Source organism: Lissotriton vulgaris, chromosome 12, assembly GCF_964263255.1.
Source record: "Lissotriton vulgaris chromosome 12, aLisVul1.2, whole genome shotgun sequence".
NCBI lineage: Eukaryota > Metazoa > Chordata > Amphibia > Caudata > Salamandridae > Lissotriton > Lissotriton vulgaris.
This window is the reverse complement of record NC_141700.1, coordinates 125,972,312-125,998,159: the sequence shown is the minus strand read 5'-3', so window position 1 is coordinate 125,998,159 and position 25,848 is coordinate 125,972,312. Positions and strand designations below refer to the sequence as shown.

General features: G+C 45.2%; 1 protein-coding gene across 1 annotated transcript in view; it reads right to left on the bottom strand.

The window, feature by feature from the left end:
* Positions 1-25,848, bottom strand: part of LTAP1 (lipid transport auxiliary protein 1) — an 87,807-nt gene that overhangs the window by 10,862 nt on the left and 51,097 nt on the right. The window contains exons 3-4 of the mRNA XM_086947520.1: positions 25,245-25,362; positions 24,733-24,786 (exon numbers count right to left, since the gene is read on the bottom strand). Coding sequence (XP_086803646.1) covers positions 24,733-24,786; positions 25,245-25,362 — 172 coding nt within the window. The remainder of the gene's footprint in view (positions 1-24,732; positions 24,787-25,244; positions 25,363-25,848) is intronic.

The window sequence follows — 25,848 nt, the reverse complement described above, 5'->3', positions numbered from 1 at the left end:
GAGGATCATTAATGGGCACTGTGGACAACTTCCTAGTCAGGGTATCGTCAGCACTGGCCAAGGATATCAAACTCACCGAGCAGAGACTATCCCTGGAAACCCCATTTGACAAAAGATCTTCATTGGGTAGCTTGGCGAGGTAAGATCACCAATTCACCACCCGTCTGATTCCCAAGACACATTGCCACTCTCGGGAGTCGTGGAGCGAACCATCACGCCACAACCGGTTATTCACAAAACAAGCTTAAAACTCCCCTACAGGGACGGATGTCCATAATATCCCAAAGATTATCTCCTCTCCCAACATTAAAACCCGCTCAGCCTCCCATGCTAAATCAGGTCTTCCCCAGCGAGATGCGGGAGTGGCCGCTAAAAGGAAGCGCACTGGGGCACAAACAATTGTAGAAGGCAAAAAATCTAAAACGGCAAAATAGACGTGCAATGAAGATCCAGCTGCCAGACTTCCTCCTAGTCCAGCCCATTTAACATCAATTGTTACAGAGGAGCATAGCGGGCCCAATTCCACTTTGGGGGGAGAAGTACAACCTGATATGGGCCCTTTGTTTTGGAAGAGACAGGAAAGCACCTTTAAAAAAATTTGCAACCCAATTAATACACGACTGGACTCAATTGAGAACAGACTGGTCTGCCTTGAACTCACTCGCATCATTCCAGAAGCAAGCGGGTCTGAGGGATAATGATTTTATTCACAGGCAGACAAAAACTTAAGGTCAAATACCAAGTGACCCTAACGACGTTGCAACCTCAAACAGTCGTACTGCCCCCACGCAAAGAACTCCCGCCTTACCCTCTGTTAATGAACAAACTCCTAGTCCACCAGCAGGTGCAAATATAGCCATAAGGGATGAATCCCAACAAGCAGCTGCAGGCAGACCAGCACCCGGACTACAAAAACTACCACCCTTGGTCCAAAGTGTTGATTTCCTGCCCAATATTAATCTTTCACCCCAATCAACAACCTATGTGGTGGTTCTGGCGGGGGTTCCCACCCTGGTCCAGAGGAAAAGGGAGACATACGCTGAACTTAAAAATAAGTGCACCTTCTGGCTTAATCAGAAACAACCGCTCCCAACAAATATGACAGCAGAAATTCCCCTCTTAGAAAGGACAATCATGACTCTTCCATTTGGTAATAGTGCACAAAGGACCCTGTTAAACCTACATGAGGAACTTACCACCCAATTGACAAACTCCTTTTATAAAACAACCCTATCAAACCCAAGACCCATGTTACCAAACACCCTTGGTTCAATAAGGGATGTAAAGAACTGAAGCATGGGTTACTTAAGCACTGAAACAAGGCTCCCCAGCCGCCGTGACTCAAGCCAGGCGTGCTTACAAATTAATGACTTTTAATGCAAAAAAAGAGTGGGAAGAAGAACGATGGCACGCCATCAGACTTGCACTCAGGCCCAAAGATCCACGGTCCTTCTGGAATCTAGTCCACAAGGGGAAACCAGAAGGCAGGACATCGATTGATCCAAATATATCTGAAGAATCCTGGTCTCTACATTTTAAAGAGCTCTAGTCTATTCCCCCAACATCAAAAAGTTTAGCCCCCACTGATTTGACGGTTATGGACTCTAATTGGCCCACGCCGCCTTTTACTTTGGATGAGGTTCACATTGCAGTGCATCCTTTGCAATTGAACAAAGCGCTCGGGCTAGATAGGATCCCAGGTGACCTCTTCAAAGAAGAACCAGTAGTTTGGGCCCCCTATCTTCTATTACTTTACAATGCAATTTTGCAGGGTCTACCTCTCCCAGGTACATGGTTGGGGGCGGAAATAATTCCCATTTTTAAGAAGGGTTCCCCACTCGAACCATCAAATTATAGGCAATTAGCCTTATCGATGTAAGCCAGAAAATCTATGCAAGACTAATTCTACAACACCTACTGGATTGGGTAAACAATAATAATATTCCGACTCGTCTCCAGGCAGGTTTCAGGGCTAAAACGTCCACAATGGATCAACTTTTCCGGCTCCAGGTCATTTACTGGAAGCATGTTGTCCTGGACCAGGGAAGTTTATATCTAACGTTTTTGTGGACCTAAAGTCAGCTTTCGATATGGTGGATCGAAATCAACTCTGGGCTATTTTACTATCAATGGGGGTGCCACCCTACCTATGCCACCAATTTAAACATCTTCACAATGGCACCTATGCCAGAGTACGCTTTGGAAAGCATGGTCAGCTAACTGGGCCCTTTCCGGTTGAGAAGGGGGTTCGGCAGGGCTGTGTTCTTGCCCCCACCCTCTTCTCCCTTTTTCTCAATGGGCTCATTGAAGACCTACAATCAAAGATATTGACTCCCCAAAACTAGCCTCGCAGAGATTCCCTGCACTAATGTTTGCAGATGATACTCTGCTTCTCTCAAAATCCCATGGTCATGCAGAGGGTCTTAAACCAGTTCATTAAATTTTGTAAACATAGAAATCTGGTAATTGACAAGACCAAGTATATGGTATTTAATGCCAACACCACTAATTGTCCACATCCCATGATGGAAGGTAGACCGCTAGAAAGAGTTCCAACATTTGATTACCTAGGTTTGACCATAACCGACAGAATGGGGTGGGGTGCACAAATGGCTAAGGCCAACCTAAAACTCATACAGAACACTGGGGGTATTTTAAAAGTCCAAAAAAATTGCGCCTACAAAATTATTAGTGCCCCATTGGAAATCTTCAAAGTTCAAGCAAGATCATCTTCCCTTTACTGGGCGGAACTTTGGGGACATGTCCCTTCCATTGATTTAACCACTACAGAAAACAAATTCATTAGGCAAATTTTAACCTTGCCTACAAGTACTCCATTAGTCCCACTTAGGCTAGACTTGAATAATTGGCCCATTGCCGATGCTATCGCTTCATGTCCCCTTCTCTATTGGAGGAGGCTGTGGAGCACCCCCGAACTGGAAAGTTACAAAAAGGAATTAAAGGTGGTGCTAGCCTCCCCAGGAGCAGGCAGAATTCCATGGCTACGCTGTGTTAGACAGTCTCTTGCTCAAATTGGATAAGAAAATCTATGGACAAATCCTGAGGCAACATCTTCAACTATTTCTAAGAAAACATTTTCCACTGCTGTGAAGGACTTTAACCTCAGGATGACCTTTCGTTCAGTTCCATCAACGAGCCTGACTGGTGCCTTCCTGAGTCATAAGTCCGTATACAGCTTTGAACAAGCAATAGATGTAATCCAACCCACTGTAGCGAAGAAGCTGTACTTCCAGTTTAGATTTGGAACACTGCCCCTTTATTCTATGACTGACAGGTGGACGGGGGAGGGGGGGGGGGGTTCAGTACATCTATGCCCTGGCTGTAGAATTGAAAATGAAACCATTTTGCATGTTACTATTTTCTGTCCAGCCTATTCACTCTTACGAAGAAAGTGGATAATGCAACTATGTAACAATCTGGGCATTAGGGACTATCTAGCCTTCTTTAGGATTCTGAAGTCTGACACGAATCCAGTGATAGTGTCCGCTATCACCAAGTTTTTGCTTTCTATGTGGTTTACCCGAAGGAACTTACTTATCTAAGAAGGTCACTTGTGTATTTACTTGTAGAGACTTGAGAATTAATTTGGATCATCAATTGCTAGCTTACATTTTTTAACTTTTTAAAATTATTTTAATTTTTACAGTCTTAACTAATTGTCTTCTCCCTTCTGATTTTATATGATGTATGTTAACACTTATAATTATCAATGAACTGTAGAAAAATTAAAATGTACTTTTATGTGCTTTGATGGTTAAAACAAACCGAAATAAAGTTTATTGAATGAATCAATCAATGGAAACACCGCAGATTTTCCCCAATTAATCTGTACTCCAGCAAATGCTCCAAATTTGGTTACTTCCCGCAATATAGGGTTCAGATTGTCGCCTGGGTTGCGGATGTACAGGGTGATGTCATCCGCATAAAGGGAGACTAAGACCGGTCGGGACGAATAGAGGAGGCCCCTGTGGTTATGGTGCTGGTGTAGCTTGGCCGCCAAGGGCTCGATGGCAATAGCAAATAAAACAGGTGACAGGGGGCAGCCTTGCCGTGTTCCTCAGTTAATTTGAAAGCTTTCAGAACGGGATCCATTAAGCAGGACTCTAGCTGTGGGCGCTTCGTAAAGTAGTTTGATCCATCGTGTGAACTGTTCCGGCACTCCCATATAAGTCAGGGTGCCGAACATGTAATCCCATTCCAGGGAGTCAAACGCTTTGATGGCGTCTAAAAAGACCGCCACGCATTTGGGATCAATGTCCTGAAGGATCGCTAGTAACGTACTAAGATTGTTGGATGTAGCCCTGTTACGGACAAAGCCCGCCTGGTCCGGCAGTACTACTTTTTCTAGGAGAAGGTTCAACCTGGTTGCTAAGACTTTGGCCAGTATTTTAGTGTCGCTGTTAAGAAGAGACAGGGGCCGAAAGGAGTCGTACTGGTCAGGAGCTTTCCCGGGCTTAAGCAAGGACAGTATGTGCGCTTCTCTCATAGTATCAGGGAGTACGCCCTCTTCCAGCGCTTCATAATATACTGCCTTGAGGATAGGGGCCAGGATGTGGATGTAAGTTTTATAGAAATCAATGGGGATCCCATCAGAGCCGGGGCATTGTCCCGATTTCATGCTCATTATCGCTTCTTTAATTTCGTCCACTTCAAGGTCTACTGCAAGAAATTTTTGTTGCCAGGGTCCTAACCAGGCAAGAGCCACATCCTCAAAATAGTCCTGTAAGTGTAGCTCAGTTTGCCTCCATGAGGTGTACAGTGTTCTATAATAGTCAGTGAGGATGTCAAGTTGTCCCGGTTGGGATCTACATGTCTCCCCTTGGGTGTCCCGCAGCTCAGACACATAATTACGAAAGCGCGGAGGCCTTACCGCCCCAGCCAGTGAGCTCCCTGGTCTGTCACCTTCCCCATATCGTCTAGCTACCCCCTGCCGTCCCCTAAACCAACACTCCCGTTCAGCCTCCTCCGTACATTTAGACAATGTCTCCTGTAGTTGTGCCTTCATAGGATTGGGATCTGCACTTCTGGCAGCCGCCCGCTCTAGAGCCTTCAGTTAGATTTCCAGATTGTGCAGGGTCCCTCTGATATCTCGCAAGATCCCGCCCCCCCCCTTTAGCGATGCACCACCCCCTAACAGTTACTTTAAAGGCTTCCCAGACAGTAGTGAGATTTGCCACTGAGCCGGTATTCCTGGGGAAGAAGTCTAGCATCTCCTGTTCCAGCTCCGCCTTGTATCTTGTAGATGTGAGGGGTTTAATCTCCAGCTGAGGAAGGGCGCTAGGTCTACAGGTGGCAGCAATGAGACTTTCACAGGGGAGTGGTCAGACAAGGTCCTAGCAATGTGGTGCGCCCCCTCCACCCAGTGGGCCATGTCTTTCGCCAGCAGAACATAGTCCAACCGGGCCCAGGTGTTGTGTACGGAAGAGTGATGCGTGCCCTCCCCTTGCGAGGGGTGAGAGTGACGCCAGGCGTCCACAAGACTCATCTGTGATGATGCCCTGTAAGGTGCGCTGGGAATTGGTATAGTGTGTTGAGGTAGCATGCGATCTGTCCCAAGTGGGATTCAGAACTGTATTAAAATCTACCCCCCATACAAGGCATCTGCACCCCAACGTCCTCATCTTCCCTCTGAACAGATGTAAATAGTGGGGGTCATCGACATTCGGTCCATAGTATTTAACAAATACAATTTCATGCGAGTGCAGCGAAACCCACAACATGCAGTACCGTCCCTCTGAGTCTATCTCCCGCCCTGCCTCCACAAAGCGGACCCCGCGTTTGACTAATATAGCCACCCCTCTGGCATAGGAAGAATAGGAGGCAAAGCACCCACGAGAGGCCCAGCGGGCTGCAAACTGAGGAGTGTGCCCCTTGGACAAGTGCTTTTCCTGGAGGAAAGCAATGCAAACATGGTGTCCATCCAGGTAGCCCAGGACATGCCGCCGCTTTCGAGGGCCATTAAGCACCCGCACATTCCATGTCATGACTTTGAGACTTGCACTGGTTCCGCCTCGCTCACCCCCAGCTATAGAAACCATAGTGATATTTCAACCAGATGCTCCATGCCCATCTCTGTGACTCACAATACAACTGCATCTTTTCCCTTCGTACCTCGACCCTCCCCCTCCCACCCACACCCACACCGGCTGCCCCAACATGCCAGGAAAGAACATCCCTCCCCCCCCTAAAAACATTCAGAAAACTTGGTGCTCAAACCCGCAACGTAGGTACCATTAGAAAAAACTCAGTAGGAGGGAATGCCCTCGATAGGGGCCTCTAGGGGCTCCCGCCATAACCACTTCACCTCTCTTGTTTCACCCATCCACAATCCCCTAGTTACAGGGGTCGATCTGACGGGACGAGGTCAAGTGGCCGGGCGACAGTTAAAGTTGATTTATGGGGCAGATGCACTATCAGTTTGTATTAAGATTTCACACGCAATGTAATTTTAATATATTAATGGGTTTAGGGAATGTAATGAAGTTCATTTTTTATAATCACGTTTATCATTTAATTATAAGTTGAGTATGTACACACAGCTTTGGGTTCAGGGTACATACAAGGGAGACAAGGACGTTTTGTTTAATTGTTGCACGATTAATTCAAGTTTAAGGGAGCACTGGCTTGTTGGAGGGTGGATTGGTGTTTGTGCAGCTGGGGTGAGAGGTGCCCCATGGTAGATAGTGTTTACAGTTTGAAGGTGGTTTAAAATCGAGTGCAGCTATAGGAGGAGGCAGGCACTTACTGGCAGTTAAGAATGTGCATTAGGACCATTCAAAAACACGAGTGAAAGCAGATGGATTAATGAACTAACAGCTAGGAATAGAGAGGAAGCAGCGTGCATATGGAGAGCAGCACGAGGAGGTTAGTTCGGAGGAGGTGGTCTGTTGAGAACTAACAGTGAGGGACATGGTTTAAGAACTGATAGCGAGGGTCAGGGTGCAGATGGGGGGGGGGGGGGAGAGGGAACAAGGGAGGATTAAGATTGGAAATACAAGTCTTTGGTGAAATGGGTGGCATTACGAATCAAGGTATTGGTTGGAGCAGGGTGGTTTAATTTTACAAGCAGCACAGGAATTTTATTGGGTGAAGGTAGGGGTACGGTATGTTATGGGGTTGTGGGTGACTTAATTTAGAGATTGGGGTTTGAGGTATTTTTCATAAGGACTGGATCAGCTAAGCTGTTTATTTTATCTGTTGTAGAAACCCCTGACGAAGAGCGAAAAAATGCTCGAAACGCATTGGGTACTGAAAATCATGCGCCTATCCTTGTAAAAAGTCCGGAGTGACATGCAGCCGATATCAGAAGTGTTTAATAAAGATTGCAGATTCAATCAGACTGTCTCCGGTGTGATGAAAGGAAAAAGTATATTGAAGTAATAAGGAATGGAATACATATTGGTCATATTAGATTATTGTGGAGTACCTGGATTAAATGGACATAATTGAAGGGAGCAGTTCCCACTTCCTGCAGTGTGGCAGTTGGAGCAGTAGAGGAGTGCTCCTTTCTCTGAATTCTTTTCAATTAATTGTGGTTGGAGCCGATACTGACCGCACGCAAAAACATAATGTTTTCATACACGTGTCTTATTAAGGGGAGGAGTGCATTCTCGCTCATGACTGTTCCGGGCGACATATTTGCTATCAGTGTCAATTTCAACAGTCATACATCACCAGTCCATAGATAGCCTGTGATCCTTCACCATGCATGGCCTACTGCATTCAGGAGGGGTCCGATAGCGGTGAGTGGGAGCGCGATCCGCGCCCCGCCGCCGCCTCCCGGGAAGCGGAGCGTCTGTCTAGTTTAAGAAAATCTTCTGCTTGCTGCGGTGTGGCAAAGATGTGTTGTCGTCCTCTATGGTGGATCCGCAGCCAGGCAGGGTACAACATGGCGTACTGAATACTGCGTGATTGGAGTTGCTTCTTCACAGCAGTGAACTTCCGTCTGGCCTCCTGCACTGCTTGCGTAAAATCGGGATAGAAGGAGAGCGTGGTGTTGCCGTATGTCACTGCTCTCTTTTCCCTTGCCAGACGCAGCAACGTGTCCCGGTCGCGGTAGTTGAGGAACCGCATAATGATCGGTCGTGGCGGTGTCCCAAGAGGGGTTTGGCGGCCAAGGAGCGATGTGCCCTCTCGATGACCAACTGCATGGAGAAGGAGTCTCTGCCAAAGAGGTCTGCCAGCAATTGTTCCAAGAAGTCCCCCAGCCTCCCAGTGTTGGTAGTTTGTGCCAGACCTAACATACGCACGTTGTTCCGTCTCGAGCGCGATTTCAATTCCTCATTCTTCTCCGATATCACTTTCAGGAGTTTGTCTATTTGCGCAGAGTGCTTCCTGCTGCTACTTGCCTCATCTTCAAGGTCTGACACTCTTTGCTCTACCTCCTTCAATCGCTCCTCATGACCATCTAATTTTGCTACGACATTGTCCAGACGGAGTGACATGGTGTCTATTTTGGAATCTATAGACGTCAGGCTTTGTTGCATGCTCACCAGCATCTCCTCCCAGCCAGGGTCCCTCGTTTCAGGGGGGTCATCCCCGCCTTGACCCCTGGGAGCAGAGCTAGGTGTCTTGCAAGTGTCAAAGGGCAGCTTTGACTGTCGTGGTTCAGTCTTGCCCATGGCAGCAGTACGTACACAGTTCGTTGGTCGCTGTCAGTATGACCCCCCAGAGAGAGAAGGCGGGGAGGCAGGCCCGACCGCAACCCCAAAATACCTACAAGACCAGGCCTCAGTCATGATTAAGGCGGCAGTCCACCTCACAGTGCGATTCGCAGTGTCGTCCCCCGGCGGTCAATGGTCCAGGATGCCTCGTCGAGGCCAGGTAGGTGGTGTTCTCAGCAGGAGGGTCGATGTAGGCTAAGGATAATGACACACTCAGTCCGTCGCACTGCCGCCGTGCGCGCCACCCCTAGGCCCGGGGGATGCTTTTTCCCGAAATGGCGGCGATTTCTTCGCGCCAAGGACAGGGCCCTGGCGCAGTGCAGCACCTCCCACAGCGCGCCCAGCTTCCTTTTTTTTTAAATGTTTTTTTTATTTTTCATAAAGCAGAATCTCAAACAGAGTTACAAAAGAAAGAAATATTCAGGACCATTCCCCCCCCCACCCTCCTCCCATCTCTCATAAGTGTTGAAAACCAATGATACAGGCACAAATAAACATACATAATGAACATAAACTAAAAGAAAATAATGTCAAAGTATGACAAGTATGACAAAGAAGATATTATGGGTGCCTCGTAACCCTATTATGTCTCTGGGTCCCCTTGCCCTTGTTGACCTATCCATTTAGAAAATGTTCCCCAGATTTCAATCCCCGTCCTTCTTTTCCATCGTCCTTATTTGGCGTATACGGATTTTTCTAAATGGTATGTAGCGACTAATCTAGCCAACCATTGTGCATAGGAGGGGGACTCAGAATCTAACCAGCCGGAGACACATATCCTCCATACTGCCATTGCAACAAAAATCAGCCCTTCCTCCTTTACTCTTACAGAGTCAGATTGTGTTCCCAAAAGAATGGTTGTGGGATTTAGAAGTATTGCAAATATATGTATAGAGTCCGCCCCTACTTCAGAGTAGTATTGATTGGTTAGTTATTTCGCAAAGTAACTTCTGAATTCTGAGTAGGGTGGAGTTGATAGTTGGACATGTTGCAAATATATGTATAGAGTCCGCCCCTACTTCAGAGCAGCGTGGACATAATGTTACTCTCCCAGATCCCCATTTGATGATTTTGCTAGGTGTCATGTACAAAAAGAATATAGTTTTGAAATGTTGTGATTTGAGTTAGGCAGAAATTAAAATATGTTGTGATAATCGCAGGGAGTTATAAAATATACTTATAAGTTTAGTGTGCCATTTAGAGGCAATGGTTTCTAAATCATCTGGGGTTTCCTGGTTTATAATTTGATAAATAGTCCGAATGCGAGCAGAGGTTACGTTTCGGAGGGTGTTCTTAAGCTCAACCTCAGCAAATCCGTTGGTTCCTCCCAACTTCCTAGATAAGTAGTCGTGAATGGCCATATATTTAAATATTTCTTGACTTTTTAGTTTAAATCTAGTCTGTAAATTTGAAAAGGATTAGATCCCCCTGGTTGTTAGAATATCTCCAAGTTTTGTTACCCCTGCTCTGTGCCATTCAGACAAATAAGATGAACTAAATATAGCCGGTTAAGTTATTAGTTATAGGGGAGTAAAAGTTATACCTACCAAGTCCCAAAATTCTCCGGACATGGCGAAAAACTTTGTAGGAATTCATTAGCGTCTTAAATTTAACGCGATTGTAATATCCATAAGCTATTTCTCGTAGTAGGTGGCCCCAATATTGTTCCCCTACCAAAGACCGAAAGGGTGAGGGTAAAGATGTTTCAATTCCAAAAGTGGAATCTCTTAGCAGAACTGAACTATACTGCAGGACTGCCGCCCAGTAATATAGGGTAATGTTAGGAAAAGCCCATCCCCCTCTGTCTTTTGGTAATGTGAGATGTTTTAATGCACGTCTGGGCTGAGCATATGCCCAAATAAATTGGGTGAAAATTTGTTGGAATTTAAGTACGTTTTTTTTTTTTTACTAAACTCAAGGGGAATGCACCGAAAAAAATATAATAATTTGGGAAAATAAGTCATTTTAATAACATTGCACCTACCGACCAATGTTAGATGCAGATTATCAATTTGCTTTAATGCCTTCTTCGTCTGGACAGCAAGGGGAGCCAAATTGACTGCAACTATTTCCTCTAGTCTAGGTGAAACTAGGATGCCCAAGAATTTAGCCTGTGGTACAACTCTGGTATCAGTCCAGATGATTTTGCTATTTATTAATATCTGCGTTTTGTTTTTATTTAGGGCGTATCCAGATAATCTCCCAAATTTGTAGGCTTCATCCTCTAGTGCCAGTATGGAGTTGACAGGATCTGGAGTGGTAATAGCAAGGTCATCAGCGTAAGCCAAGATTTTACAGCTGCTTTGGAAGTATGTTATTGGAAAAATGTTGTGGTTTTTCTCTATTTTTTTGATAAGGGGATCTAAGTAAAGGGCGAACAATAACAGAGAGCAGGGGCATCCCTGCCTGGTGCCTCGTGATATTTTAAGGGGTTCCGTCAGTTGTCCATTTATGGTGACACTAGCAGTCGGATGATAAAGTGCCTGTATCGCCTGCATATATCTGCCACCAAACCCCATACTGTCCATAACTTTCCAAAGAAATCGCCATGAGACCCGGTCAAAAGCCTTCTCGGCGTCGAGTAATATGAGTGACATCGGGTCTCCGTCTACTTGGGCAGCATCAAACAGAGTAATAACTCTCTTGACATGTTCACTAGTCCCTTTCTTAGGTATGAAACCATGTTGCCATTTTGAGACAAGGGGTTCCACTACTCGGGATATTCTGGAGGCTAATACTTTAGAAATTTTTTTGGAGTCGCAATTAATAAGGGTTATTGGTCTGTAAGAGCTCATTTCTAGTGGGGATTTATCCTTTTTTGGAAAAATAGAAATCCTAGCACTAGACCAAGACGCTGGGGGGGAGGTACCGTTGAAGATGGATGTAATCACCTCTGTAAATATGACTGATTTGACTAGCAAAGATTTTAAAAAACTCAACGGGGATGCCATCAGGGCCAGAAGCCTTCCCGTCTGGGAGGCTATTAAGGGCATCCAGGATTTCTTCCCATGTAGGAGTAAAATCTAACAGTTCGCCATCTCCTGGACTTAATTTGCTTAGTTCCATCTCGCTGAGATATTCAAAAATCTCTGTCTAGTGTGCTGGTCGTGCAACAAATTTCTTCCTTATACAGCCTAGCATAAAACTCCTGAAACTCATGCCGAATACGGCTAGGGTCCGTAACCTCTGTTCCTGAAGCAAGCCTGATTTTATGGATTTCACTGGAGGTAGTTTGTTGCCTCGTCCTGACAGCTAAGTGATGTCCAATGCTATCACTACACTCGTAAATCTTCTCCGTTGCTGCTGCCCACTTAGCCGCGATTTTGTCCATAAACACTGCCCCTATTTCTGCCTTAACCAAAATTGCTTCTTGTTGAGTTGGCTGACAATCTAGCCCTGCGTGAAGTGGTTGGGTTAGTTTAATTTCGATTTTTCTTAATTTTTCTTGAAGATCTTTGATCTGGGTTTTTTCCGCTCTATTTTTTTTGCACAGAGAACCTAAGGGTCTCGCCTCTGATCCCTGCCTTTAGGGTATCCCAGACTGTCATTTGGGAGGCTGAGCCAATGTTTATATCTAAGAACACCTGAATCCATCCTTGCATGTGGTTTATATAGCTAGGATCATATAATAAAGCTTTTTCAAAGCTCCATCTGGAAGCTTCTCTGGGTTGCCCGAATTCCCTTATGGCGAGAATAATAGGGTTATGGTCGGACATGAAACGAGGGGCGGTATCTATAGTGAAGCTGGGGGCCAGTGATGCAGTAACAAAAAAATAATCTAGTCTAACCAAAACTTGGTGCGGGGCTGAATAAAAAGTACCCTGAAAGTGACGGGTTTCTGCTTGCCCAGCCGTCTATCAGACCATGAGTTTGAATGAGGTTAAAGCTTGAAAGACTTGGGGTTTCCTTCCTTTATATCTCCAGGTTGTGTTGGCATCCCAGTTGCTAGGTAGATGTATGTTAAAGTCTCCACATAGGACTATCGGGGTAGGCCAGTGCACTAATTCGCTAGAAACTTGGTTAAATGACCCCGGGATCATATAATGAGCAAAGAGTGAAAGAGATGTAATTAGGGAGTTGAATCTGAGTGATGACCCTCCTTCCTAGTGAATCTGATTTGGTTCGTGGGTTGCTAATAGCAGACTTTCTATCAGTTAAGATTGCTACGCCCTTTGTCTTAGCTCCTTGCGTAGTAGCACCCACTACTTTAAACCCTAATGTGTTTAGTAAATGTGTTGGACTGTTCTACATGAGTTTCCTGTAGACATATGATGTTACCCCCAAGTGTTCGTAGGCCCATCGCCACTTTTTGTCTCTTTAACGCATCATTCAAACCACAAACATTAACAGAGACGATTCTTAATGGTTCTATCCTAGCCATTTAAAGGTTATAGCAGTACCCATCTGCGTTTTAAAGAAAGGAGAGAAGACAAAAATAGTCAACAAGATTTGATGTGTATATGTATGGTTAGTGCCTGTATGTGCCTTTTGTGTCCCTATCCACCCTTACCACCCTCCCCCCACCCACCCCCCCCTTTGTGTGAGCAATCAGGCGGAGCCTGAATGATGGTTGTCAATCATAAGCCACTAAAGCCAACCACGCAAAACGCCTTAGAACAGTGAATGTGCTTAAAAAAAAAAATCCAATCACATCCTCAGGGGTACTATAGGATAAATGGGAAAGAAAAGACAAGAGAAAAATAGCAGTTATCTTTCCGTAACTTTCTCTCTTTTTTTTTCTTCCCCCCCCCCATCCATCTATAAAATAGAAGATTGCTTCCCCCCCCCCCATTTTTATCAGTTTGCTCCTCCGTTTCCCTTCTTGAGTCTGATCTCTTCCAGGTACTCTTTGGCTTTAATCTCATATGTAAAGACCTTGGTGGTGCCATGTAGAATAACCTTTAACCTGGCCGGGTTCATGAGGTACACCTCAGCACCTAGTTGTTGTAGGGGAGAGATCAGCTGTCGCAGATGCCATCTGCGCTCAATAGTCTGATGGCAGAAGTCCGGTTTGGAGAAGGAGGTAATTCCATGAGCCCCTTTTTTTGAGTTAGGGCGGGCCTGGTCGTAATCCAATTGTCTCAAGAGGAAATTACCAAAATAAACAAGGAAAACCCGAGGCTGTCCTTCAGTCAAGTTACCATTTTTGTATTTTTTTTTTTGAAAGAAGGGAAACCTGTGAGCTCGCTGTACTTCGCGGTCCCAGTCCCATTCAGTATTTTCTGGAAAAGAGTCTTGCAATAACTTGACGATGAATTGTCTAGGGTCTTCCCCCTCCTTTCCTTCAGGAATCCCCAGCAGGCGCAAGTTATTCCGGCGTTGTCGGTTTTCATTTTCTTAAATTTTCACCATTAGGTCCATGAGGCACGCAGAATTGGAGTCAGTGACCTGTTTGGTTGCCACTGCTTCAGTTTCCAAATGTTCTGTCCTGGCCTCTACCATGCCCACTCTTTCGCTGATGTCTGTACAGGTCTTATTTAATCGTCTGAGACCACCCTGGAGTTTTTTTGCTGCGTTTTTAGCTACCCTATTTTCGTTTCTTACCTCCTCCTGAAAGTCCTTGATCAAGGCAAGAATGGCAGCAAGTGAGGGCTCCGATGTCTCGCTAGTTTTAGCTTGCAATCTTCTTGGGCTGCGTCCTTGTGGTATTGGTTGTGACGTGGTCGGCTCCTCTTCTTCTAAGTGGTATGACATCTGCGAGTCCGAATAATCCCATTTAAGCTGGCTCCTCCGTTTGATTTTATTTCTTGGTTTTTTAGGGCGAGCAATTGTACCACTTATCACGGGAAGTCTCACTTTCCTCTTCACTGGTGCTGTTAGTGTTGCCTTCATCTTCTTCAGTCTCTTCTTCCCCTGATGAACTCGGAGTACTGTCTGAAACCGATTAGAAGGCCTCTCTACCAACTTCTGGGGTCCAAGGGGCGGTAGTGCCGGGAGGAACTTCCAGGTTTCGGATGGCAGCTTCCGTCTTTGCGGGATAGTCACTGGTATTCGAGTTCTCAGAGTGAGTACATAAGGTTTTGCCACTGTCTCCTTCATCAGTTTCTAGGTGTTCACCCTCCTTAGGGAGTGGAGTTAGAAGACAATTAGGAGGCGTAGGAGGTTCGAGTATACAGTCATGTTTTTCAGTTGAAGTAGGCAATGGTAAAGAAGATTCTGCTGAGTGTTCCAGGTCAAGGTCAGGTTAGCTTCTGGTCTGAGAGGGGCGTTACTGGGTTCCGTACTAGCAGCGGGTACTCGATTGATATCACCATTTTCACAGTTCTGTTAAGAGTCTTCAGTTCTATTAAGACATTGCGCATTAGTTATGTTGTTTTTAGCATTGGTGGCCTGGCTTTTGGCCACTAGAAAGATTTTGGCTGGAAGGGGTTGCACTAGAGTAGCATTATTGTCTTTAAGTTCTTTACTGGAGACCCCTGCCCCTGCCACGGTTGGACCAGTGTCCCACCCCCCCCCAAATAGCCCCACTGACCTGTCTGGACTTATTCTTGCCAGCATCATCTCCCGCCGAGGAATCCTTTCCTATAGTGGGTGTCTTTACTTTTAAGACCTTTTTGCCACGATAGCTCATATCTTTCCTTCTAATCTCTTCACCTGTACCAGGTTTCTCTAATACGCTTTGCAGCTCCCAGTTCCCAGAATTCAGAAAGTGTAAAATAAACTGCCCACACCAGCACTAGACAGAAAAAGCTCCAAGAAAGCACTTTTTGTCTTTCCAGGCAATGTCTCTTTAACGGAGTCTCGGAGTGCTCACCAGATGTCTGTGTCTGTGTCTTGGCTCCGGTTCCGGCTCCGTGGCAAGAGCGAGCAAGGACCTCAATCCAAAGGAGTGTTTCAAAATTAGCCGCGGGAAAAGCAAACAGGACCGCGAGGCAAGTCTCAACCCATCTTTCCAGCGCTCTGTCCAGTATCCAGAGCGCAACTCCCTTTGCGCTCCACTGAGATCTCCGCTTCCTCAACACTCGATGTGCACAATGCTCCTGGGAACCCAGCATCACCGATCACAGGGCAGGTAGCCGATTACCTGCGGCTCTGGTAGCTGGCGTGGCGGCGGCAGCGCACACAGGCTTACGCTGACACCATCTTGCTCTCCCCGCGCAACGCGCCCAGCTTCCAATATCGCACAGGGCAAGGAGACAGGCGATTGCACTCAATATGGATATTTGGAGCAGGTATACAGTAGACAGTCTCGCTATGGTGGCATGAAGGCCCGGTCTCCGCGCGGCCGCAGGTCCAAAGGTTGGCAGATTGGCCCGATGCCGCGGGATCTCTACGCCATGGCTTCCATCTCGGTCTGGCGCCACCTAGCACCCCCAGGAAGTAAGTTTTTAAATATGAATTATTTTCATTTGAAAAAGTTGATACTTGGTGCAATTTCGGAGTTCTGCAATGTTATCCTATGGAAGGAAGAACAAATTCTGCTAACAGGTACGGTACATCGACTTACAGGACCAATCTGGAGGAGTGAAGGAGAGTGGTGGGCAAGGTCAAAGACAGCATCAACAGTACATCACCAGCGGCACAAGGGTAGCCAGGTGCAAATAAACGTTGGGAGCCCAATGCGTTTCAATAGGGATCAGTCACTGTAAAAAGAGTAGGAAGGCTCTGGCTACGAAGCCAGTCGGGGTGAACCAGCAGGAGAGTTCAAGACTTGAGATTCTCGGGGACGTATGGATACCAAGTGTCCTCATTTCCACAGCACGGGAGCAACGGATACAGGGGTGCCTTTAGGCATCTGTTTTATTTTTTACCTGGAGCAGTCGCTGTCAAAGGGGTCTGCATGCAGAGGCTAATGTGACATTGTGGAGTCCATGAGGGGTGAAGCCACAGTGGACTCAAGCTCTGGAGCACTGGGGAACCTTTTTGGCACTGGAGGCCCACTTCAACTCGGGCTGGAGGCGACCAGTGCAGTGGTGGCTTTGGTTGGCAGGTTTTGGGAGTTCCGGAAGCCTCAGTCTCTTCTCTGTGTCCTTCGTAGGTCACCAGGATCTGCTTCTCTGGTTCCAGGGAGTCACCTAAATACTGAATGTAGGGACAGGAGGGGAGTGTAAGGTAGTAGCCAAAGGTCTACTAACCCTTGGGGTTGCTATGCCACCCCAATATGAGCGATTCGTGTGGGCATAATGGTCCCAGAATTTCCAAGTATGCCTTCACAAATATGGCTAATTTTCAAAAATCGTGTCCATCTTACTGTACCCCCACCTTAGGAGTGGTACTAGCTTGGATGTGGCACGCCTGCCTGACTAGCTAATTTTCCTGACTGTCCAGGTGCCAAGGGGGCTTTGGGCTGGGGAGGAGAATGGCTTTCTCTCCTTTGAAGTCAGAGGAGCATTCCAGAGGCGGCAGGTTCTTTGAAGCTTGCTGGCCCAATGAGGCTAATCAGCAGGTCAGCCTGTGGCAGAGGGTGACGCACTCTTCCAGGACAGGCTTTTGTTCTGGGTCTCCTGTAAAGCATAGGCTCTCCATCTAGGAGTTCAGAACAGCGTTTCAGGTGGCAGACACCAGTCAGCAAGTGCACCAGAGGCGGGTAGGTTTTTAGGGAGAACCTCGGAGCAGCCCTCTGGGTGCATGTATTGGAAAAGCCAACATCCATATTTTCAGTGAAGACATCATGAAGCTGGGGAAACCTTTTCACCAGTGTCCAGCACATGTTTTAAAATGGCTTTTCTGATCACTTGCAATGGCAGTAATGGAATGAACCAGCACAGGGGCATAACTTCTCATGCAGATATACCTTCATGTAATACTAAGCACCCTGCCTTAGGGTGGTCAGGCCTATTGTATCACATGCAGTGGTAGGGGATATGGCACACAGGGATGTGTGTCATGTTGGGCTTTCACTTTTGTCTGCACCCGGACACGCAACCTGAAATGGCAGTCTTGCATGTGCTTGGTGAAGGGCCAATTTGTGACAATTCGTGCTGCAGACCTTAGGCCCTAGGTACCAGGGTATCATTTACTAGGGACTTCCAGAGGGTACTAAAGCTTTTGCCAATTTCAAAGTTTTGGGAAAGAGCTCTGGCACTGGGTACCTGGTTAGCAGGAACCCAGTGCACTTTCAGTTGAAATCACATCATTTACCAGGCAAAAAGTGGGGGTGACCAGGTCAACAAGCATTGGCATAGCTATTAAGTCTCGCTTTTGGGAACTTGTAAGTGTTTAGACATGCAACAGTTGATGTTGTTGCACCATGGATATTGTACTGCATAACTAAATACTTATAAGGTTCCAAAGGGGAGACCTATTGGCTATGCCAATGCTTATTTACATTACTGCTGACAACTCTGTCTGATTGACTGAAGTGATCACTGCTGGTAACCTTGCTTATAGTGGTCTCTGATGTAATCATGTCTGATGTGGTCACTGTTACAACACTAATCATATTAGTAGCTCGGGTGATTTTTATTAAACAAAAGTAGCTCTTATCACAGGAAAGGCTGGAGACCCCTGGTCTACTTTATGTCCCAGACGACCATGCCCTGCCCTTGATTCTTCCACCGCACCACCCCCATATCATATCTAAATGCTTTACTCCACTTTCCCCTCCCAGTGGTGGGACTCCGTGAGGAAACCTATTATCATGGCAACCAGAGCTCCATTCAAGCCCCTGCCACAGAATCAAAACAAGGCTGTGCCCCATCCGCTCCATGCTAATTGGTCGCCTGTCCTCGCATGTCTGGCAGATTCCTTAAAGGTTATGAATCTGTCTTGGAGTTTCCATTTTTGGAACCACTGGTAGGGGAGTTATCACCGATTGAGGGCAGTGTGAGTCCAAAATGCCCAGATTCAAATTCATGAGTGATTTACTACTTACTGTTCAGCGCAGCTCAGAAAACATTTTGAAGTTGTGCCGTTAATTAGGAAGCGTCCATCGTAATCCTGAGCAGGCGGTCCCTGTTTTCTTGCTTGTAGCATTTACGGGAGCCAAAGGAGGGAGGAACACAGCAAGGTCGGTAACACGTCACAATAATTTAATGCTGCAGAAAGCAACGCGTTTCTGCATAAGCCTTGTTCACGCTGAAGACAAATCAACACACCTCCTTATGAAGCCACCATTTCAGCTGAAATTGTGGCTTCATCATGAGGAGTGTTAGTTTAGGTCTTCAGCGTGAACATGGCTTATGCTGAAACGCGTTGCTTTCTGCAGCATTAAATTATATTATCTGCAACTTTCCCCGAGTGTCCGACCATCTTGTCTGAATTTGGAAAATTGGTATAAAGTATTTCGGGGTTGCCGGTAACCCAAGGACAGACCGCCCTGAGGGATAGGCTCCATTCTTACCAGGATATATATATATATATATATATATATATATATATATATATATATATATATATATATATATATATATATCCATATCCCTAGAGCTTTGTTATCAAGCAAGTACTTTTTCATAATACACTTTACAGTTTAGCACAGTTAACCAACAGTGCGTTTTTAGTTGTAATGCTTTCCTATGGGTGGGGGTGGGTTAGAACATCTACATCATATTTATACCTGCGAGGCGTTTCTATGGCACCCTTTTCAGTCATGAGGTGGTAGAGGGGGGAGGACCGAAGTTCCATCAGCAGATCGGTTGCATCTGCCCTGGCAATTGCGAGTGCAGAGGTGCTGGACTGGTAGTAAACCTTGCACGCTACGCGGTAGAAAGGAAGGGGCCAGCCACATGGAAATAGGCTGTGTGTGTGTGTGTGTGTTGGGGGAGGGGGGGGATGGGGGGGGGGAGAAGAGCAGTCTGCTTCTTTAGGCCAGAGTGACTTTTTTGTAGAGTGCTCACTGGTATCGGCCAGGCAGTAAACGGGCCAAAAATAGGAACGGCCAAGCCACTATGTACTGGCCTCCGCAATGCACAAGTCCCTCACTGACTGGTAGTCTAATGTCAGAGAATCCAGACTGGACTTTCAACAGGCATTGGTTGCAGCAAGGGTCTGGTACCCCGGATATTGGTGGAGGAGGGCTTGTGGACGTCCTGCAGTCTTAAGGCATGGCAGGAAGAATGATCTGACCTCCTTGAGCGCGCTGACCGTCACCTGGGCGGCTACTGCTTGGTGGACAGCAGCTTCTTTAAACCAGACGTCACAGTTGGTGACTGCTGGCTGCAGATGAGTAGAGTCTCTACTCCAAGGGAGATGCTGGCTGCTGGGAGTGCTGACAATGTTGCGGGCCCTGTGGAGGTCGCACAGCAGCAGGACGAGTTGGGTCTTTGGAAAATATCTGCAGCAGGCAGGGTTTGGCACTTAAAGTCCACAGCAGTCTTAAGTTCTCGCCGGTTCTGCTCTTCAGTGTCCTTATTTTTAGTCAGTGGAATCTGAAATTCTGGAAGCCTCTTAAATACTACATTTAGAGGAGTTAGGAGAGTAGTAGCCTACCTACCTTTGTTGTCTCTATGCCCTGGATATGACAACTTCCAGCGGAAAGTTGGCATAATCCTGTCCCAGTTTTCTAAATTCTGCCATCACCAAGATCCCCAAAAGAACACCAAGAGAACTCTTCAGTTAGTAATAAATGGAAAGTCTGTCTGTCAGTATTTCTTTGTATGCTTAATGCAGAATAACACTTCCTGTGCAGCAGAGAAGGGAAAAGTGTCTGAGGCTCCCTGCCTGGGTCGAAGGCTGGATTAATACTGCCCACTCCGCAGCCATTATATCTTACATCATGTCACCATTTAGGAGATCCTACACACCGGTATTGGCCAGATCCACTGGGAGGGACTAAGTGCTTGTAAAAATCCGTCCCCAAGCTTGAGAGTAAGCCTGGAGCTTTGAAATCCTGTTTGCAAAGGTCTATAGCAGGCCTTGAGCTAGATTGCTATGTGATGGAAGGGCCAAAACAGAATAAGGAAAAACGGTACAAGGTCAAGCTCACTAGAGGCTTGCTTGGCGAATGCCTCACAGACCCATGATTGTTCAGATGCCATCAGGTCCCAGTAGCCAAGCCAACTTGTAAGAACCAGTGACCAAAGATCATAGATTAACAATTGTGGAGAAGCAGCAGTATACCTACAACTGAAATCTTCCACCAACATAGCCCATTACCCTCAACTGCTCGTTGATTGGTGTATTTTGGGGAAGGGGTTGGATTACTTTGGCTGGAAAGTCAACAGATAGGCTTTGGCCTTCAACTAAAGCTACATAGCAAGGAACCAGGGCACTAAACATACCAAGGTAGAGATGCTATTTAGTATTTATCTTATAAACACAATATTTAAGCCACTGAATCTTAAAGGTAAACTCAGTGTAAGGATAAATTGATCAAATGTAGAGCTTTGAGTGGAAACATTAAAAGTATGTTTCACTTTGAGTCTCTAACCCAGAAATCGTTTTTCAGATGCATCTCACAATTTCTTATTTTTATTTTCTTGTAAATAAAAGTCCTAGTCTCCTACAAAACTAGAATAGTAGTTGGATATTTATTGATGTAGCTGGATTTCTAGCCCATACTCTTGTAGAGCAGGTCTTGACTACTCCCACCAAACCATAAAAAGTCAAGTACCTTAAAGGACCTACTTAGATATCCAGTTGCAGTGAAATAATATTGTTGGCTACAAATGGTAAAGGACAGAACCCACACAGGAAACTGCCCAGTTTCCAAAGGTGGAACTAGGACCCCAAGAAAAGACCTCCAAAACAGGTTGGAGTTAAGCTGCATTCAAGAGATCATAGATGGAGAAAACGTAATCACAAGTTCAAAGGCAGGTTATTCAAGAGCATTTAACTCCTTAAACGCCTAGGAGTCCACCTCCATGCTCAGTTTTGCCTGGATTTTTTTGTGGAGATTGATTAATGTGTGTATGGTACCTCATGCTTAAGCCTTCGTAACTTTTTTTACAAAAAGGTATGCAGGTCAAACAACCATATCCCCTCGTTAGGAAATCTTAAAGTACCAAAGGTTGTGGATTCTGCTGGATGGAAAGAAGAAAAACAGGCAAAATAGACAGTACTGCTATTTTATTTGGGCAGGGGGGAGCAAATATGCCATGAAAGAAGGTGCACAGTTGTAAAAAGACATGGTCAGCTTACAGTAAGCTTAGAGCCCATCCACTGCTTACCCTTTTACTATTGATTGACTTTAGTGTAACTCATTTAGTTGCTTACGTGGGCTTAATTTCCTCGTGTTTGACTGCTCTCCCATCCATAATTCATGTTGCGCTCTCTCTCATGTGCTTCTCTCCCCTGCCCCATGTGTGCATCTCCTCTGTGATTTTACCCCCAGCGTCAAGTTGCTCGGTCTTGCCAGTTTGCTTATCTTCCGTCACACTGTGCTCCACATTTCTCTCTCCGTGGTGTCGCGCTGCCTACCCTGTTGCTTGCCCCCACTCTTGCCCTCTAGGTTTGTTCTGCACCTCCTCATCCTTTGTTGCTAACCCCACCCATGCTTTCAGTGTTCTCTCATCCCTGACCATGTGTTGCTCCCTCCCTCCACTTGCATTAAGAAAATAAAAAGCCACCACTCCACTTTCCGTGTTGTCCCCATACCTACCCCATGTTGCTCCCTCCTACAAATTTTTTATTTAAGCAAGCCATCCTCCATTTCCTTTCCAGGGGAACCTCCCCTAGATTGATCAGTGGTCGGGTGGAGAGGGGGCTTACTGGGTTGGGGTGTATTGATGCTGTGTTAGGCAACCAATCAAAGAGAAAGGAGACGGGTGATTGTTTAACGACAGGGAGCAATTGTGATGCAATAAAAAAATAAATAAAGAAATGACAAGAAAAGAGTACACAATGATCGAAAGGCTACAGAAACTAAACTACAGAACACTTCCAAAAGCTCAAACATTTGAAAAGTGTAAGAGCTTTCTTTTGAAAAGCTATTTCAATAGTAATTTAAACAACACATTTAGAAACAGGCATATGCAGTGTTTGCCTTTGAATTCACATAGATAACTAGACTTACAACCCATTGTCCCGCCAGCACTCACCACAAGGACAATAGCCCTTTTTTTTTTGTGTTGAAATTTTTTATTAAAATTTGCAGATGAAAATACGAATACAAATGTAGTAATAAATTAGAAGAATATTATGATAAATGGAAGAAAATACAAATGAGAAGAGAACTCACATAAGGCATAACAAATATGAGGAAACAAAATTAACATATATTCCATAATCCTATATGTGGTAAGAATAGGAAGAATATAGGTAAATTATACTATAGAGGAAAAGATAAAGAAAAGAAAGAAAAAAGAAAAGCAAAGAGAGGAAAAGAGAAAGAAAGAAGGAAAAGAAAAGAAAGGAAGAGATTACCAGAGTAACAAGAACATATAAGAAAAGAAGTGGAACAAAGGAAGGGCAAAAGGCATCAATAGTAAAGTATCAAGGAGGGGATCATAGAGAGAATAGAGTTAAGCAGAAACAGTGTGTGTAGAAGAAGAAGGAGTAGGAACAGAGTGATCGTCCACAGTAGTTTCCAGGAAAGGGGACCAAATTTGGAGAAAAATGAAAGCCTGATCTTGTAAATTATAAATTGTGCGTTCATGGAAAGCTGTTTGCGTCATTGCCACCAACCACTCTTCCTGAGAAGGAGCCGAGGGGGATTTCCAGTGACGTAGTATACAAATTTTTGCCATAGCCAAAGCAGTATGAAGAAGACGAATTTGCGGTTTAGAAAGTTTCGGGAAGCCTCGAAAATAGTGTAAAATAATGTTGGCAGGTGTAAAAGGTAAAGGTAATGACATTGTAGAAGCCAATGTCTTCCTCACAAAAAGCCAAAAGGATCTAGTACGAGGACACTCGCAAATGATATGTGTAATATCACATCCGGAAGCAGAACATCTCCAGCAGGAACTATGTAATAACAACTTAGCTTGGTGTAATTTAACAGGAGACCAATGCCATTCATGGAGAATTTTGAAAATACAGAATTTGAGACTAGCTTCCCGAACCCCCCTATGCAGACCTTCTAAAATTTGATCCCATTGAGTATTGGAATATACCAATGATAAACGGGATTGCCATTTCAGCTGAAGAGCTAGTGAGAGAGCCTGTGAAAATAGAGGATGCATGAATGTCTTATAAAGACCAGAAGGACAATAGCCCTTTCTATTAGCTACTGTACCCTTCTTCGCCATTACATCTATGTAGCTTAAAACAAGATCGTTTTAACTAGAATTTTAAAACAAGACCCTGTGATCAATTTTTTCTCTTAGGTTCCCATTCAGCTTGAAATAGGCCAATGGCTCCTTCGTTGCTAGTGGTTGCAAATAACTGCAATTTTTTGAACAGTTGCAGAACATATTCAAGGGAGGCCAGTGTTGGTCCGGACATGTCAAATGCAAAGTGAGGTTGCGTTAGGTTTATACACTTGTAGAATTTGCAAGGTAAAAAAGTTATTCCTCAAGTGATAGCCTCCCTGTCCACAGTGTCTACTTGTGCCTCGCTCTCGATTCAAGGGAGGAAATGGGAGAGGATGTAGCCTAACGGCTAGGGCGGTCGACCTCAAATCTGGGGCACCTGGTTAGATTCTCGGCAATGACGCTCAACATCCTGCGATTCTGGCCAAATCCCTTAATCTCCCTGTGCGTACCAAAAATGAATTAGTCCTTATGTAACAACTGGTGCTCATGTAAAGCGCTCCGATACCCGATACCTTCGGGTCAAGTTTGCGCTATACAAACCTCCGTAAAGAATACAACAACAAAAATGCTTGACACAATGCTGAAGGTGCAGATTATCAAAGTTAATTTTACTTTTCTTGAATATATAGGAAGAAAAAGAATAAAAACAAATGACTGGCCTACTCCTGTGGTGCGAGTAAAGCAAAGTAACAGCAAGGAGGTTTAATTAAACAGGCTGGATCTTAAAACCTCTAAGAAGACGAAATACTAATCCAGCCAGGAGTGGCCTGAAAGTAAGCATTTTAATTACTGCTAAACTAATACAATGAGTGAAATAAATTGGGTGCTCTGAAAGAGGCTTCCAAAATTGAACGCATCCCAGAGATTCTACAGATATTGTTCCTCAATGTGAAACTGCCTCATCCACTTTGCCCAACGCAACTGACACTCCACATACTCAACACAGAACACACTTCTCATAGAAGAATAAATACCTGAAGCTCTGATGGCATCCAGTGTCCTCATTCTGTATAAATAGTTATAGCAACCTAAAGAGAAGGAGATGCAAGAAGCTTACAGACGAAAAAGGTCATGGGGGGAAAAGTGTGGGTTATCATATCAGACACATTCAAAAGTACCAGTAGATCTTCAGTACAATCCTCAGCAAGTAAAACTTTACGAGCAGAAACAGAATAACCATTAAAGGTCCATGGTTAGACTCTGTCCCATCTCACTAAAGATAATCATTAAAAGCTTTGAATAGATTAAGGAATAACAATGCATATACACCAATTAAAAAAGGATTGTGGAAGACAGCAGTGTCCTTGGAGGAGGAGTATAAAAGCACATCCCCTTCAAACAGATTGCCTGAATTAGTGAGCTGACCAACCTCCTGATGTCCTGTTAGGTATTCAAAGGGGCGAGGGAATGGAAAAGGTTTGCATAGATGTACTGTCCTAATCCTAATTCAGTCACAGAATCAATGCGAGGGGTAAAACTGTGATACCTTCATGGCCCCGTTCCTCCAACTCCCGCAATCTGCTGTCATCTTCTGCCAGAAGCTGAGGTTCATACTTCACCTCTTGGACTTTAGACAGTCGCACATCAATTTCCTCCTTCAGGTCCTATTATTGCAAGGGGGGTGGGGGGAGGGGGGGGGGAGGATGGAGACAAGATATGGTCAACAAAAGACACTGTGCAGTATCTACACAAGACACCCTGCATCTTTGTTACTCGAGACTAGGCCCATTGCAAAAACGAGAGAATATTGGGTAAAGAATAGGACATAGTAAGCAAGTAAAAATTGCTATACATGTAGATTTAGATATTTTATTAACGTAGAGGTCTGTAGAATGCTTAGAAGTTAACTAGTCAAGCAGATTGAAATTAAAGAACAGGAAGCATTAAACAGGTAGAGTATTCCAGTTTAATACATTTTCAATTAAATGCTTAACAGGCTTGCAGTCGAACCTTGAACTAAAGAGGGAACATGATTAGTTACGTGCAAAGTTCATTTTGACAGGACAGAAAAAAATAGCAGGCAAAGAAAAATATGAAGCAAATGCTAGCTTTCACATGGGAAAACAGTGCTGCAAGCGGGCAGGATAACA